At 42.4% G+C, this 15,207-nt stretch overlaps 1 protein-coding gene across 1 annotated transcript; it reads left to right on the top strand.

Annotated features, from left to right (window-relative positions):
• Positions 1-4,778: 4,778 nt before the first annotated feature.
• On the top strand, positions 4,779-14,251 carry CIDEA (cell death inducing DFFA like effector a). Its single transcript, XM_053466203.1, has 5 exons — positions 4,779-4,975; positions 8,858-8,993; positions 9,608-9,754; positions 11,527-11,708; positions 14,066-14,251. The coding sequence occupies exons 1-5, from the start codon at positions 4,923-4,925 to the stop codon at positions 14,166-14,168; spliced, it is 621 nt and encodes a 206-aa protein (XP_053322178.1). The 5' UTR covers positions 4,779-4,922; the 3' UTR covers positions 14,169-14,251.
• The last annotated feature ends 956 nt before the right edge of the window (positions 14,252-15,207 follow it).

Here is a 15,207-nt window from a genome sequence, read left to right as displayed (position 1 = left end):
GCTTCAGTGCTCACAATTCCACAATAAGAAAGAGGCCGCACAAAATGGCAACCAAGGGAGAGTTACAAGGCAAAAACCACTGCTGACCAAAAAAAACACAAAGGCTTCTTGATGACCCCCAAAACTTTTGGGATAATATTATGTGGACTGGTGAGTCAAAATGACATGGGTCAGACATGGGTCTGTTACATCTTACGTAAAGCTTCCACAACAAGAACATCATGCCAGCAATCAAACATGGTGGCGGTAGTGTGATGGTCTGGGGCTGCTTTGGACCTGGGTGATTTGCTATAGTTGATGGAACCATAAATTCTGCTCTCTACCAGAAAATCACAAAGGAGAAGGTCCGGCCATCAGTTCATGACCTAAAGCGCAGTTGGGTTCCGAACCAGAACAAGCACACAAGCAAGTCTACCTCCAAATGGCTTAAAATAAATAAAATTAAGGTTTTGGGGTGGCCTAGTGAAAGTCCTGACTTAAATCTGATTGAGATGCTGTAGCATGACCTGAAAAAGGCAGTTCATGCTTGAAAACCCTCCAATGTGGCTGAACAAAAACAATTCTGCCAAGAAGAGAGCGCCAAACTTCCTCCACAGTAATGTAAGATACTCATTGTCAGTTGGCTTCAACATTTGATTGCAGTTGTTGCCGCCAAAGGTTGCACAATCCGTTATTAGGTTTAGGGGGCTAATACTTTTTCACACGGGTGATATAGGTTTTGATGAACTCTTTACCTAAAAAACTAAATGATCGTTTAAAAGAAGCACAGTGCGTGAGTAACACAAAGGTAAAGTGTGGGCCAGTGCGGAAGTGGTTGCAGGGCTTGGGCTCCAAGAGTGCAACCGTGGTTGTTGCGGAATGTCTGGGCCCAGGGCAGTTTCCCTTAGCCATGCTAGGCCCCTTAGTTCCACTGAAGGGTAATGTCACTGCTACATCATACAAAGGCATTTTAGATAATTGAATGCTTCCAACATTGTGGGAACTGTTTGAGGAAGGTCCTTGTATTCCGGCATGACTGCGCCCCAGTGCACAAAGCAAGGTCCATAAAGATACACAAACAGATGAGTATACATGAGTATATATATATATTTTTTTCATGGTGGTGTTTATTGATATCACTAATTTTTTATTATACAGAGCTCACCTACTCTTATTCTTTTTCTAAAGGTCCATAAAGACATGGTTTGGCCAGTTTGGTCTGTCCCACACAGAGCCCTGACACTTTTGGGATGTATTAGAATGTCATTAGTCAGCCAGACCTTTTTATAAAACATGGGGTTGAAGCCAAGGTCCTATTGACAACCTCTTATTGCCTTAGTAGGCAATACAATTTTTTTATATTCACCTATTCTTTATCTTACAAATATTTATTTAAATAATAAACACAAGCTGTAGCACAATGTCTACACTTTGACAGCTCCAAGTTGTGCAACATTGCTGCCATACTGAACGTTGGACTAGTCATACAGGAAACTTGCAGACCGCGACTGCGACCGGGCCCTGGAGTTCTGCCAGTCAGGGGGGCCCAAGGGGTGCCGAGGGGTTGCTGAAAATGACCGCTCGGCACCTCTTGGGCCCCCCTGACTGACAGAACTCCAGGACTCCTTTGCTCCCCGCTGCTACCGCTGCCACCCGCCTCAGCACTGCCCAGACTGCAGTGTTGGGAGCGTGAGGCGTCTGTCTCGGGGGCCGGCGTTTCACGCTGAGCGCCGGCATATGACGTCATATGCCGGCGCTCAGCAGAGAAGCCGTGCGCACCGAGACAGAGGCCTCGCGCCCCCACCACAGGAGTGGACGGTAAGTGACCTACAAAGGGGGGTAGGGAGGGAGTGGGTAGATCGTGAGAAGGGAGGGAGTGGGTAGATCGTGAGAAGGGGGGGAGCAGGTAGATCGTGAGAGGGGGGGTAGGGAGGGAGAGGGTAGATCGTGAGAAGGGGGTAGGGAGGGAGAGGGTAGATCATGAGAAGGGGGCTTAGGGAGGGAGAGGGTAGATAGTGAGAACGGGGGGTAGGGAGGGAGAGAGTAGATAGTGAGAAGAGAGGTAGGTAGGGAGGGAGAGGGTAGATAGTGAGAAGGGGGGTAGGGAGGGAGAGGGTAGATAGTGAGAAGGGGTAGATGGGTTGGGGTGGGGGGTCCCTTAACAGATTCTCGCACAGGGCCCTGAGGTTTCTAGTTACGCCCCTGCTTGCAGATGTTGCAAATTGGCATTTCAAGAGACAAGCTGGGAAATTGATGTTAGTTTTGAGAGTAGTACTAGTAGACTTCGTTACACATGGTGGGTCAGCTACCAACAAGCATCCAGGGAAGGGTAACGTCTATGACTTAATTCTCAGAAGCAGCTTTAAATGACTGAAACAGTTTATGGTAAGCAACAATGAAATATACAAATTCAAAATTTGGTAGCATAAGTAATATTTTCAAAGAGAAACTGATGAAATGGCCCAACATAGTTCCAGTTGGTTGCTGTAAGGCACATGTAAATAGTTTCGTTATGTAGTCTTGTGAAGCTGAAGTGGTAGTTCTCATTAATTTTCACTAGATGGCAGTACTGTTGTCATAGTTTTCAACAGTAACTGAAAAATACATCTAGTCCACCCATTTATTCCTGCTGTCAAAAAGTCAAGGATTGTTTGTTCCTTGGTATTGTCTTGGTCTGGTTCAGTTAACCTTTCAATCTTCTGTTGTATTAAAAAATAACACTACTTCAATAAAAAAATTACTTTAAAAAAATCTTATTTTTTATAGACTCATATATAATATATAGAATTTGACCACATATCACACCAGGGAATAACTAGAAACCACAAAGCTCAGGTGGCAAAATTTCCCCGGGGCACCCCAACTTCACAAGCAACATGTCCCACCTTTGCCCCCAAACAGATTGTCTGTGCCATATGTTCACCCAAACATGTCTGTGTCATATTTGCCCCAGATTGTCAGTGCCCCCAAGCAGCTTGTCTGTGCTATTTTTGTCCCCAAACAGCATATCTGTGTCACCTCTGCCCCTGAACAGCCTGCCTGTGCCACCTATGCCCACTGAACAGCCTGCCTGTGCCACCTATGCCCCTAAACATTTATACATTCATTCACTCACCCACCCATTCAAGGCTTCCTTGTAAAAAGTCAGCTATTTAAAGTTTAGTGACCCTTTAATGAAGCACCTGTTTGGGGGGTGGGGTGCTAAAGGTTGAACAAAGGGAAAAAAAGGAACAAATGGGCAAATACTTGCCTTACAGGCATCAGCGCGATACTAAGTGATGTTGAAATGATCTACGTTACTTAAGAAAAGGAAAGTTATTAGCCAAATCCACATTTGATTTAGATAGAATTACTTTGTGTATTTTAAATGGACTCAACAGTGTTCCAGACAGCCACTCAAACAAAGAATGCATATTCTAATTCATGTGTGACTATTTTAAGATGTTTTTTAAACCTGCGAACAATCGCGTACCCTTTTGCTTGAAGCAGCCTATCTGCGTCAAGAAAGTGCTTCGATGGAAATCAGAGTGCTTTCTGAACATGCACAGGGGTCTTGGCGGAGCCCGGCCAGAATGCTTGCCAAGCCAACAATAAAGCTGACTGATAGTAAGCATACCACGTGTCAGAAGCTGTGCTCATCCGAGAAGACCGGGACAGGGAAGGGGCAAATGTATATGGGCCATTCCGTAGAATCCCATACATTTGCAAGGGTTGGGGGAGGGGTGAACACAAAATGTAAAGTGATTGTGCTGCTATAACATGCATTATTATTATCTTTTATTTATATAGCGCCAACAATTTCCACAGCGCTTAATACAATACATATATGGATATGACAAGACGAGAATTGACGAAGACAAACCTATGCTTTAGGTGAAGTGAGCCCTGCTCGCAAGCTTACAATCCTGAGGGAATGGGGTGACAAACCTAAGGCCCAGAGAATTAAAGTACATATAATGGCCGCAGTGTGCCTTTAAACAAGGAAACAACTATTTATATATATATATATGGGACTCTGATGCGCAAGATAGTATTTTTATTGCCATGACAGCCAATGCAAAGATCCAATCAACAGAATTTGTTGCTAACAGACCAATAAGGAGTCTCATTATTATTATCTTTTATTTATACAGCGCCAACAGTTTGCACAGCTCTTCTTACAGTACATACATTACAAGGGTGTATATTATCATTATTATCTTTTATTTATATAGTGCCAACAGTTTACACGATGCTTCTTACAATACCTTTATTTAGAAGGTCTATATTATACTTATTATTATTATTATTATCTCTTATTTATACAGAGCCAACAGTTTACACAGCGCTTCTTCCAGAACATAAAATCAAAGGGTCTATCATTTATTATTATTTTTTATTCATATAGCGCCAACAGTTTACACAGCGCTTCTATATTATTTGTTATCTTTTATTGATTTAGCCCCGCAGCGCTTCTTACAATCCATACATTTGAAGGGTCTATTATGAATCATTTTTAGCACTAGAACTGACAGTCTATGACTCATATGTATACATTACCCCCGTTAGTTACTGTAACCCTGCAATGCAGGCAATTCAGTCCCCACACAGGATGACGTAAGGATGACGCAGAGTTAGCGGTGCCAGCATCGTATTACTCTATGACCCAATACGCGGCTATGTGCAGAGCCCTTCGCAGTGAATGGCAAATACCCCGTGTGAAGGGGTAATTAGGCTGCGGGCAGGGGGTGGGAGGGCAGCTGCAGGCAGGCAGGCAGGCAGGCAGGCAGGGAGTGGGAGGGCAGCGGCGGCGGGCGGGCGCTAAGGAGGAGCCGCAGTGTATGTAAGACTATAGCGGGAGGGCCGGCGTCTCCATCCTTGGAAGTGGGGTAAAGGTGAAGCCCCCCTCCCTGCTCCCGCTGCCTCGTCCGAGCCCGTGGAAGAGACTCGCGTTACCGGAGAGGATGCGGAGTGCGTGGGGATACGCGAGCGCCCTGTCACCCACGGCTCTCATAAGGTGCGTTTAATCAAACGGCATGTATGCGTTAGACCCGATGGCATTAACCGGTTAATTGCCAGGCGGTTAATGATGTGGGTTATAATATACCGTTACGTGTTATCGCGCGGCCAGAGGAGGGGGTGTTTGGAACGTGATTTCGGAGAGCCGCATTGACGCTCACAGGGTTCGGGGTAGTTATGGGTTTATAAGGCTGGGGGGAGTTGCCCCCGGGGTAATTTCTAAAGATCAGCTGGAACATCTGCTCTCCGATCACCCGGGTTACCGGAGAGCTATGATGAGTTACCCCACCCCAGCCATTGTGTTTTCTTTGCCATGTGATGCTGTTATCATTATGTTACTAGACTCAAAGGGGTAACGGATATACCAGTTAACTCTCTCTGGGTTTCACCCGGAGACTCCGGGTCACTACCGGGAAACTCCGGGTCCCTGGAGAGGTGTTGCCACTTCCCCTGCCCACTTCCCCATTAAAAATAGCGTATATATCGGCGAGACCGCCAGTGTAGATTCTGCCATTTTTGTCATGTGATATTTTGGATGACTTTCCCTGCACATTCACCACACTGAGCTGATTCTTTACGGCGATGCTAATGAAGTCCATTCCTCCATAGACTTTCATTAGCCGGTGTCGGACGGGGTAATCGGGACCAAGGCATTCTGTTGTTTGCCGCAGGTGGTATGATGGACCATGAGCTAAGATAAAGCTAGAACGCATACAGGTAGTTAGAATGCCGGAAACCATTATTCAAAAACTGGAATTGTTTAAAAAAAAAAAAAAAAAAATACGGCAAAAGAATTTTTGCCTGGGCCAAATATATATATATTTAAAAAAAAAAAAAAAAAGGTTGAAGGAGATTCCTGTTAATTAAGGGTAATACGTTTAACCTTTTAGTGCCCACAGTTGATCGGATACCCTGATCTGCGTGTGGGGTATTGCTGGGGATGCCTCAGTTTGTATCTGCTCTTGAAGGTCTGTTCTATTGTCAGAGTTTAAGAATAGCTCTAATTTACATGTACGCAAGCAAACAAGCGGTCTAATCCCAGGTGTGCAGGCAAGCACTCTGACATTATGCACACCTAGGAGCTTTCTACCTCTGCCATCACCTGCTAGTATATGCTGAGACCTATAGCGACCGTACGCAGAATCTATATAATGCTGAACATCCATAGTGATAACAGGGAGTATACACTCACAACTCTTCTGCAAACTCCCTCTTTAGTGAATAGACCCGAGGAACACTCTTCTTATCCTGATATTGTGATAAGAGTGCTGTATATGGCTGAAAAGCAGAGACACAGAGGATGTCACTGTGTCTGGCAATAAACAGATTAGATTCTGGTTGGGATGGTCGAAACGCTATGAAGCAAACGTACTAATGGCAAAACGTATACTACTGATAAATACTATTGTTTCTACGTATTGTACGTCGCACTGCGGCTAATCCGATCCCCTTCTAATTTTAATCACTTAATCCACTTTATTCTGCTCTGACAATTTGGAGACCGCTCATTAAAAAAGACCCCAACACTGTCTCTTACAGTTTTATATTTTTAGATCCCTATATATATGTCCAAAATAGTCACGCACTCCCAGGATTTTTCAAATAGTTTATTCACTGACCCATCAAAGTTCCGGTCCTCTGTAAAGATAATTATATATATATATATATATATATATATATATATATATATATATATATATATATATCACCACAATAACTATATGCCAGAGTGCTGGGTGACGTTGCAAGAAAGGCAGCGCTGCCCCCGAACAATGCATCTTGATGTTTAGTAACCAATAAATAACAATAATTTTATTATTGCTTACTTGGGACTGTTTTAAGTCACGTCGTTTCTGTTAAGCAAATGTATTGTTGTTTTATTCTGTGCATCACAGCGGATTTTAGTTACGGTATTGAAGGGTTGTTTACAGACTCATTTAGGATTAAAATATTCTGAGTATGTAAACATAATTAATGTATGTTTTAAGGATCTTAAAAGATTTAAATTGCGACTAGACTCAATTTAATCAGATTAAGAATATTTGCCCCAAGGTGCTGCCGTTAAAGCCCAGATTTGGCTGTCTAGCGTGGCACAGAAAATACTGTCCTTTGTAGTCCTCTGATTGTGCGTTAGGATTAGAACCTGCTGTTTTCCGCACAATAACGACTGTTTGCGTGTCAAATTAGATTATATGGTACTTTCAATATTTAATCAGATTTTTCTTTAAATTTGGACTCCTGGACTATAATAGGTGCGTTGTCCGTTTTCTCGTTAGTAATGGATTAACACATTGATTTAAAATTACCCGGAAAGCAAAGGGTGTGTGTTTTGTTAATCTGGGCGTTTGCGGGTGAGCCTCAACCCGTACATTTACAAAGATTAATATGGAGCATGATGGTCCACCCTCCCTGATCCTCTTTGGTAAGAAGACCATTGATGGCTATGGTTTAATTGATAAAAAGCTTTAAGAAATCTCCCTGCATAAACTGTATTTAACTCTGTGAAAGCTGGTATTAAATGAATCCACCCAAGGTGTCAAGAGGTCATGTAAGGGTTCCTAGTAATGATAAGCCAGTGTGTACTATAGCGCTGTGGGGTCAATGCGTTCTTTATTCTACGTAGCCCCTTGTCATAGCTTTACATTGTGATTAGTTAATGGGCCACCTGTTTGGATTGCCAGATGATGGCGGCCTTCCCCTGCTATAGGGAGAATTTGCAGGGAAGTAAGCAGGAGAGTTGCCATTTCAATTCCCTCACTTCATTATTTACGACGCTACTATATTTCACTTGCAAGAAGGGCTGGCCCTGTATAATGCATCATTCAGTATGTGGGTGGATTTTGGAGAAATCTTGTTGATATACCAATGCATTATACAGGGCCACCCCAGTCCATTGTAGTGCATAGTGAGCTAAAACTACAAAGCACCTGCAGATTCTCCCTCTAGTGAATAGATCCCTTAGTGTACCTAGAGGGGAGGGGGGGTCTGCCCCGGGTGCCACTCATCAGGGGGGTGCCGCGACGCCTAACGCGGGCCTACAGCTTGCTGCTGTGGTGCCTGCGCACTGTGTGAGGAAACTCTTTCCCTGCACAGGGGGAGCAGGAACCTGGGCAGGGAAATGGTTTTCTTCACATGGTGCGCAGGCGCCACAGCGGTGAGCTCCAGGCCTGAATAAGATGGCCATCGGGCCCCAGTGATGATCAGCCGCCCCCCGGACCAGTGAAATCTGCAAGAGAGGTAAGGGGGTGTAGGAGAGTGAACGAATGAATGAATGAATGAAGTGAATAAGTGTTTAGTGGGCAGAAATGGGACAGGCAGGCTATTTAGGGGGGGCTGAAATGGGACAGGCAGGTTGCTTCAGGGGCAGGGGTGGAAGTGTCTGGCTGTTTGAAGGGCAGCTGTGGCACGGGCTGTATGTTTGAGGGGCAGCAGCGGCACAGGCTGGCTGTTTGAGGGGTAGAGGCCTACCTCGTCAAAGTCTGGCTTGCCGTATAGTGATAGGGGTTATACTGTACTACCGTCAATGTCTGGCTCAATATATAGTAATGGGAGTTATGTTGTACCATATCTGTTCAGTAAATTTTATTTATTTAAATGTACTTAATTTATTTATAAGTTAATAATTAGTTTTTTTCCAGTTGACAGTTGATAAATATTCTTGCCAACATCATTTTGTGTGTGGGTGCCATATACAGCAGCCGCCCCAGGTGCCAAATACTCTAGGTATGCCCCTGAGCCTTTATTATCTATCTGGAATTTAACCACACAGCTAAGTGAATCAGTTACTGGACCGTACTATGGATAATGTTTTATGGTTTAGAAATGTACAATTGTTTTGTTGTTGTTGTTATTATTATTTTTATTTATTTTTACTTTAAAGATCTGCTACTAATGTGACACGAAAAGTCCTGTTTCCTGCTCTGCCTCCCCCACAAAGGCCGTTTAGAGTTTCTAACCATGATGGGAGCCAGAGAAAGGGGATTGTTGCCAGCACTTTAAAGGAGCTCATTGAAAAGGTATATTGTGATCTGCTATTAGAGATATCTCTAAAACTGACATTAGTATTGTGTTTTTAAGAGTTCTCATTTAAAGGCACGGTTCTATGGACCAATTTTTTTAATTCAATACAAACCCTTTTTGGGTTAAGCATGCAGTCAGATTTTAGGGCCACATTAAGATTGTGGGAAATATATATATTTTAGAACATAGGCAGCACGATGAGCTTATTTTCTTTAGGGTAGGTTGATGATGATGAATCTTGAAAATAAACAGTAGGGTCCAAAAGTCTTTCAAAAACTCTTATTTGACAAAATTTACAGTATTTATATATATATATATAATATATATTTATTTTAAAAACATAAAATTTTCAAAAGAAAAAAGTTAGTATATACTGAAAATCAAAAATACTCAATATTTAGCAATCAGGTTATTGCGCTGGGAAAGCCCTGCCAGTCATTATAGAATATGAAAAGCTTTTGCTGACGTGGTAAATATTGCTTTTAAGCTGCTACAAAAGTCACAGTCAAGCAAGACATTTTGAGCGGTGCAAACGTCTGTCTCGTTTTTCCGAGCTCTTTACAGGGACTAGTATTTGAATCTTTCTATAACAGCCTTTCCTGTGCCGCAGTCCGTCGATGCCTTTTATATAACGGTCAGCCTTGTCGCCCTGGTCCTGGAGGAAGATGGCACGGTAGTGGACACCGAAGAATTCTTTCAGTCTCTAGAGGAAAACACACATTTTGTTCTTCTGGAAGGAAGACAGCGATGGACACAAGTAAGCATTGATAATCGGTGGTGATTAGTGTGTTGAATATTACATGTCGTATACGGAATATGCCAAGTTGCCCTTGTGAACTTTTTTGTGATGGAGTTTTAGAAAACGGGGGGCTCAGTAGACCCCTCAGCAACGCATGCTCTATTATTAGACTTGCTTTAACCCTTTGTTTGTTTGTGCGGGTAGCACAGGCACCTCCCAGGTGTCCCTCTTTAGGATGGATAGTACCTCTTTTGACCCAAATCCCATTGCCCTTCTTTAACAGGAGGTCTTAAGTTTGATGGGATGAATGTACTCGGTGTTCTATGCCCTAAATGTCACTGCAGTGTGTAGGCTGCGTAAATGAGTTTCTAATTGTATTGTGTACATAAAATATGCATAAATACACAGCAGAGATCACTCATTTATAAAAGTAACGCTATGTAGATGTCTGCTTCCAAGAAGGAAAATATGACGGTGATCATCTTTTCAGGGAAGTTATATATCACCACAAGGTGGCAGACGAGCTTTTCAAACGTTTAAAACATTAAAATGAAAAGGTACATTTTAGAGTAGACCTCTCCACGCACTATATGTATGCGTATATATATATATATATATATATATATATATATATATATATATATAATGCAAAGGTTCTTCGCTTATTCCCTGTCATTCGCTTATTCCCTGTCATTCTAAGCAATACCTTTTAATGTTAGTGAGTGAGCTGTTGTGACGTACGCACCATGCAGAATTATTTTTAGCATTTATCTTTATGCATACCCATTCTTGTTTTGCATGTTCAACCGTTTAGCTGTCTTCAGAGCAATCCCTAAAATATGCAACATAATTGTTTCTGTTGCACAGTTAGAGGTTACAGCAATGATGATATAACGTAATGTTTGTGATTTCTGTGTCGGTGGTCCTGAGTTGCGAAATATTTTGCCAGAAGGTCATTTTTGGCAGCCGTTAGCAGGCGAGTTAGTCGCTGCCATTCAAAAGAAGCCAAAGATTTTGTAAATACTAATCCTAATCTCTTGGTTTTAGGTTTGTCTGGTTCTGGGATTTTATGTAATGTTTAGAAATATTTTTTTTTTTTTTTTTAGGAAAAGAGGGTGAATTTCATTTGTGTTAGACTCAGTCATGCTTGGCCAATTGTCCTGTGACGCTTTGTACACAAGGGACATTGTCTCTGCATATAGTGGTAGGCGAATCGATCGGTGTCATAGATAAAGCTGTCATTGAGAATGAGGGTCTCTTCGGATATACACTACCAGCACTGGATTAAGATTTTCTGCTGCCTCTAGGCTCGCCTGCACACATACACACACGCTTACACAAAAATATCTTCCTCATGGCACCACTTCTGCGGAGTGTAGATACAACGTGTTAGCGCACCGGCAGATTTTTTTATTAGTGCACTGGGGCCTCCAGAGCTTGGAGACCCCTACCCACTTTTCCAGCGCACCCAATGCATAGTCTGCAACTACAGTCTACGACCATCCATGGCCAAGCATGGTGACTTTACTGGAGATCACATCCATGCTTTGTGTTAAGACACCTGCCTATTGGGATAGTTACGTTGGCTCTTCAAATTCACTTGAATAGGAAGTGGCTACAAAATGGGTAAAGACTCTACACTAAAGTGCCTTTAATTTCCTTGATATCCTTTTTAAATGTCAGAAGATGCACCGGCACGTTGAAGACTCTGTTACAACTCTGTATTAAATGATGTAAACCTTAAGAACAGTTCTAAATAGTGAATATCTGATCATTTTTTTCCCATTCAGCAAAAACTCAACACGCATTCAGTGCAACAGGCGACAAAGAAGGGTATAGCGAATATAACACTGGACCTGTACAAATTAAGCCCGAAGGATTTCATTGGATGCTTAAACGTTAAGGCAACTTTTTATGAGATGTACTCTGTATCCTGTGACATCCAGTGCTTGGGGGCAAAGAAGGTCCTCAGGTAAGTAGCAAAAAACTGAAATGGTCCATACTTTCCTATTACACCAAAATAGCGAACTTCCGAGGTCTTCAAGCCACAGTGTCTGTGCTGGTTTACCATATGGTAGATCAGTCTATCCAGGAGGGCATTAAACTCTACAGAGCTACTGCCAGGGGTGTCTGCGTGTTGTCCAAGTGGCTAAAGGAACTCTTCCAAGGTGCAGGATTGCATTTATAGTTTTAAAGCATTCCACATTTTAGACTTGGCTCAAAAGATAGAAGCATTTGAAGGTTTCAAACAATGTTCAATGTTCTGAGCCGGTTAAAATGCGGTGACAGATTGAAGCTACCTATAAACTTGCATAGTTACATCTATCATCTACAGTGGGGCAAAAAAGTATTTCGTCAGCCACCAATTGTTCAAGTTCTCCCACTTAAAAAGATGAGAGAGGGCTGCAATTTTCACCATAGGTACACTTCAACTATGAGAGACAGAATGGGGGGAAAGAATACAGGAAATCACATTGTAGGATTTCTAATGAATTCATTGGTAAATACCTCGGCAAAATAAGTATTTGGTCACCTACAAACAAGCAAGATATCTGGCTCTCACAGACCTGTAAGATCTTCTTTAAGAGTCTCCTCTGTCCTCCACTTGTTACCTGTATTAATGGCACCTGTTTGAACTTGTTATCAGTATAGAAGACACCTGTCCACAACCTCAAACAGTCACACTCCAAACCCCACTATGGCCAAGACCAAAGAGCTGTCGAAGGACACCAGAAACAAAATTGTAGACCTGCACCAGGCTGGGAAGACTGAATCTGCAATAGGCAAGCAGCTTGGTGTGAAGAAATCAACCGTGGGAGCAATTATTCGAAAATGGAAGACATACAGGACCACTGATAATCTCCCTCGATCTAGGGCTCCACGCAAGATCTTACCCCGTGGTGTCAAAATGATCACAAGAACGGTGAGCAAAAATCCCAGAACCACACGGGGGGACCTAGTGAATGACCTGCAGAGAGCTGGGACCAAAGTAACAAAGGCTACCATCAGTAACACACTACGCTGCCAGGGACTCAAATCATGCAGTGCCAGACGTGTCCCCCTGCATAAGCCAGTACATGTCCGGGCCCGTCTGAAGTTTGCTAGAGAGCATTTGGATGATACAGAAGAGGATAGGGCGAATCTCATATGGTCAGATGAAACCAAGGTAGAACTTTTTGGTAGAAACTAAACTCGGAGGAGAAAGAATGCTGAGTTTCATCCAAGGAACACCATACCTACGGCGAAGCATGGGGGTGGAAACATCATGCTTTGGGGCTGTTTTTCTGCAAAGGGACCAGGACGACTGATCCGTGTAAAGAAAAGAATGAATGGGGCCATGTATCGTGAGATTTTGAGTGAAAACCTCCTTCCATCAGCAAGGGCATTGAAGATGAAACGTGGCTGGGTGTCTCAGCATGACAATGATCCCAAACACACCGCCCGGGCAACGAAGGATTGCTTCGTAAGAATCATTTCAAGGTCCTGGAGTGGCCTAGCCAGTCTCCAGATCTCAACCCCATAGAAAACCTTTGGATGGAGTTGAAAGTCTGTGTTGCCCAGCGACAGCCCCAAAACATCACTGCTCTAGAGAAGATCTGCATGGAGGAATGGTCCAAAATACCAGCAACAGTGTCTGAAAACCTTGTGAAGACTTACAGAAAACGTTTGACCTCTGTCATTGCCAACAAAGGGTATATAACAAAGTATTGATAGGAACTTTTGTTATTGACTAAATACTTATTTTCCACCATAATTTGCAAATAAATTCTTTAGAAATCAGACAGTGTGATTTATGGACTTTGTTGTCTCATTCTGTCTCTCATAGTTGAAGTGTACCTCTCTCATCTTTGTAAGTGGGAGAACTTGCATAATTGGTGGCTGACTAAATACTTTTTTGCCCCACTGTATCTTCATAAAAAATGATATTCTAACGCCATGTCACAAATGATCTTACTTGCTGAGAACAAATATTGTCTGTTTTTAAGTTACAATCTGAGACCTTGATTTATAGCATGAAACAGCTGTTCTTTAAGGTGCAGCTGTTGTGTGTCCAGTTGTGTCGTGGTAAAGCCTGGTCACACCTGCCACCATATCATGATTTCAGCCCCGTTACCGAGCTAAGCATGGCTGCGAGATATATTATTTAAATCATTTTACATTACAGGATTAAGCAAATACTTTTTACCAACATGTATTTCATACAAATTATAATTCTATCTATCTAGTATAAATCTTATAAGTCTATCTAGTATATATATAAATATGGTGTGTGTGTTATTATTTTTTTTTTTATATATATATAATGATATTTTGACTCTTGTCTTGTAGGACGTTTGTACGGGTTATGTCCTACCTCGCACAGTTGGCTGGCCATGTCCTTCTGTACAGTGGCTCCTTTATGATGCAGTGGACCGACGGTTCTGAGGAATAGACTGTGTTTCAGCGTTCACTTTAACATAACACAAGAACACAACCGTCCTTGCTTCTTTAACAAATCTTTTTATGTATCAAATAGTAGTTGTATATTTCATTCATGTTCACTGACCTCCGAAGAGCCGTCCTACAATGTCTTCCCATATCCTTTTTTTTGTCTGTATAAACTTCCTCTTTCCCGTGACCACGAAGCAACTCTATTCAAAGGTATATTCTGTGCTTCTTAGCTGTTTTATTTCTAGTGCTACATACGTAGGATGGGGTAACCAATTCCTGATGTTTCAATTAAGAATCCTTTCTGTTGATTTGCTATTTAGTCCCATAATTAAAAATTCCCAGCACTTTAACTTTTGGGTGGCTATTAGTCCATTGGCCTGACCAATGCAGGGATAGCGCTTGTGGGAATCAGCTATTAATTCAGACTTCAGTCCCATGTAATCTGCTCAATTGGTGTTTCAATTTTATTTATTTTTTTACTTTGAATCCCTGTTCGAATGATATCAAAATACCTCATCTTTGTGGTAACTTATTACTAGCTATTATTATTAGTGTATGGGTTGTAGTTAGAGCTGGCTGGAATTTAAAACTACATCCTCATGAGCTAAGGCAAATATCGGGCATTTCCCCTCGCTTCCGCTGGAACGCCCGCAAAAGCCATGACGTTTGCGACGATGGCAGGAACAGCCAGTTGCCAGTCACTGGCATCACGCTACATGCTCAGTCTATTAAAAAGCATATACAAGTGGTCGGTGGGAACAGATGCAGGAATATTATTTTTTTCCCCCCGAAAGAGAAAAAAAATCATATGTTTTTACCAGCTATGCATGTAGTGTTTTGGGGAGTCGGCAAAAGAGCTGACCTTTTATCTCACTGACTTCACTTTACATTATGATGCAAACCCAGTGAGCTTTCTGCTCCAAGAATAGCGTGGATGGCCCAGTATAAAGCATATTTGAAATGATTGAACAACGCTTTATGCAGGGCCAGCTTAGACCTTCTTGTAGAGAAATAATGCATAGCAAAGTTACCATGACCCT

Source organism: Spea bombifrons, chromosome 5 (assembly GCF_027358695.1).
Source record: "Spea bombifrons isolate aSpeBom1 chromosome 5, aSpeBom1.2.pri, whole genome shotgun sequence".
Lineage (NCBI taxonomy): Eukaryota > Metazoa > Chordata > Amphibia > Anura > Pelobatidae > Spea > Spea bombifrons.
This window is presented reverse-complemented; position numbering and strand designations above follow the sequence as displayed.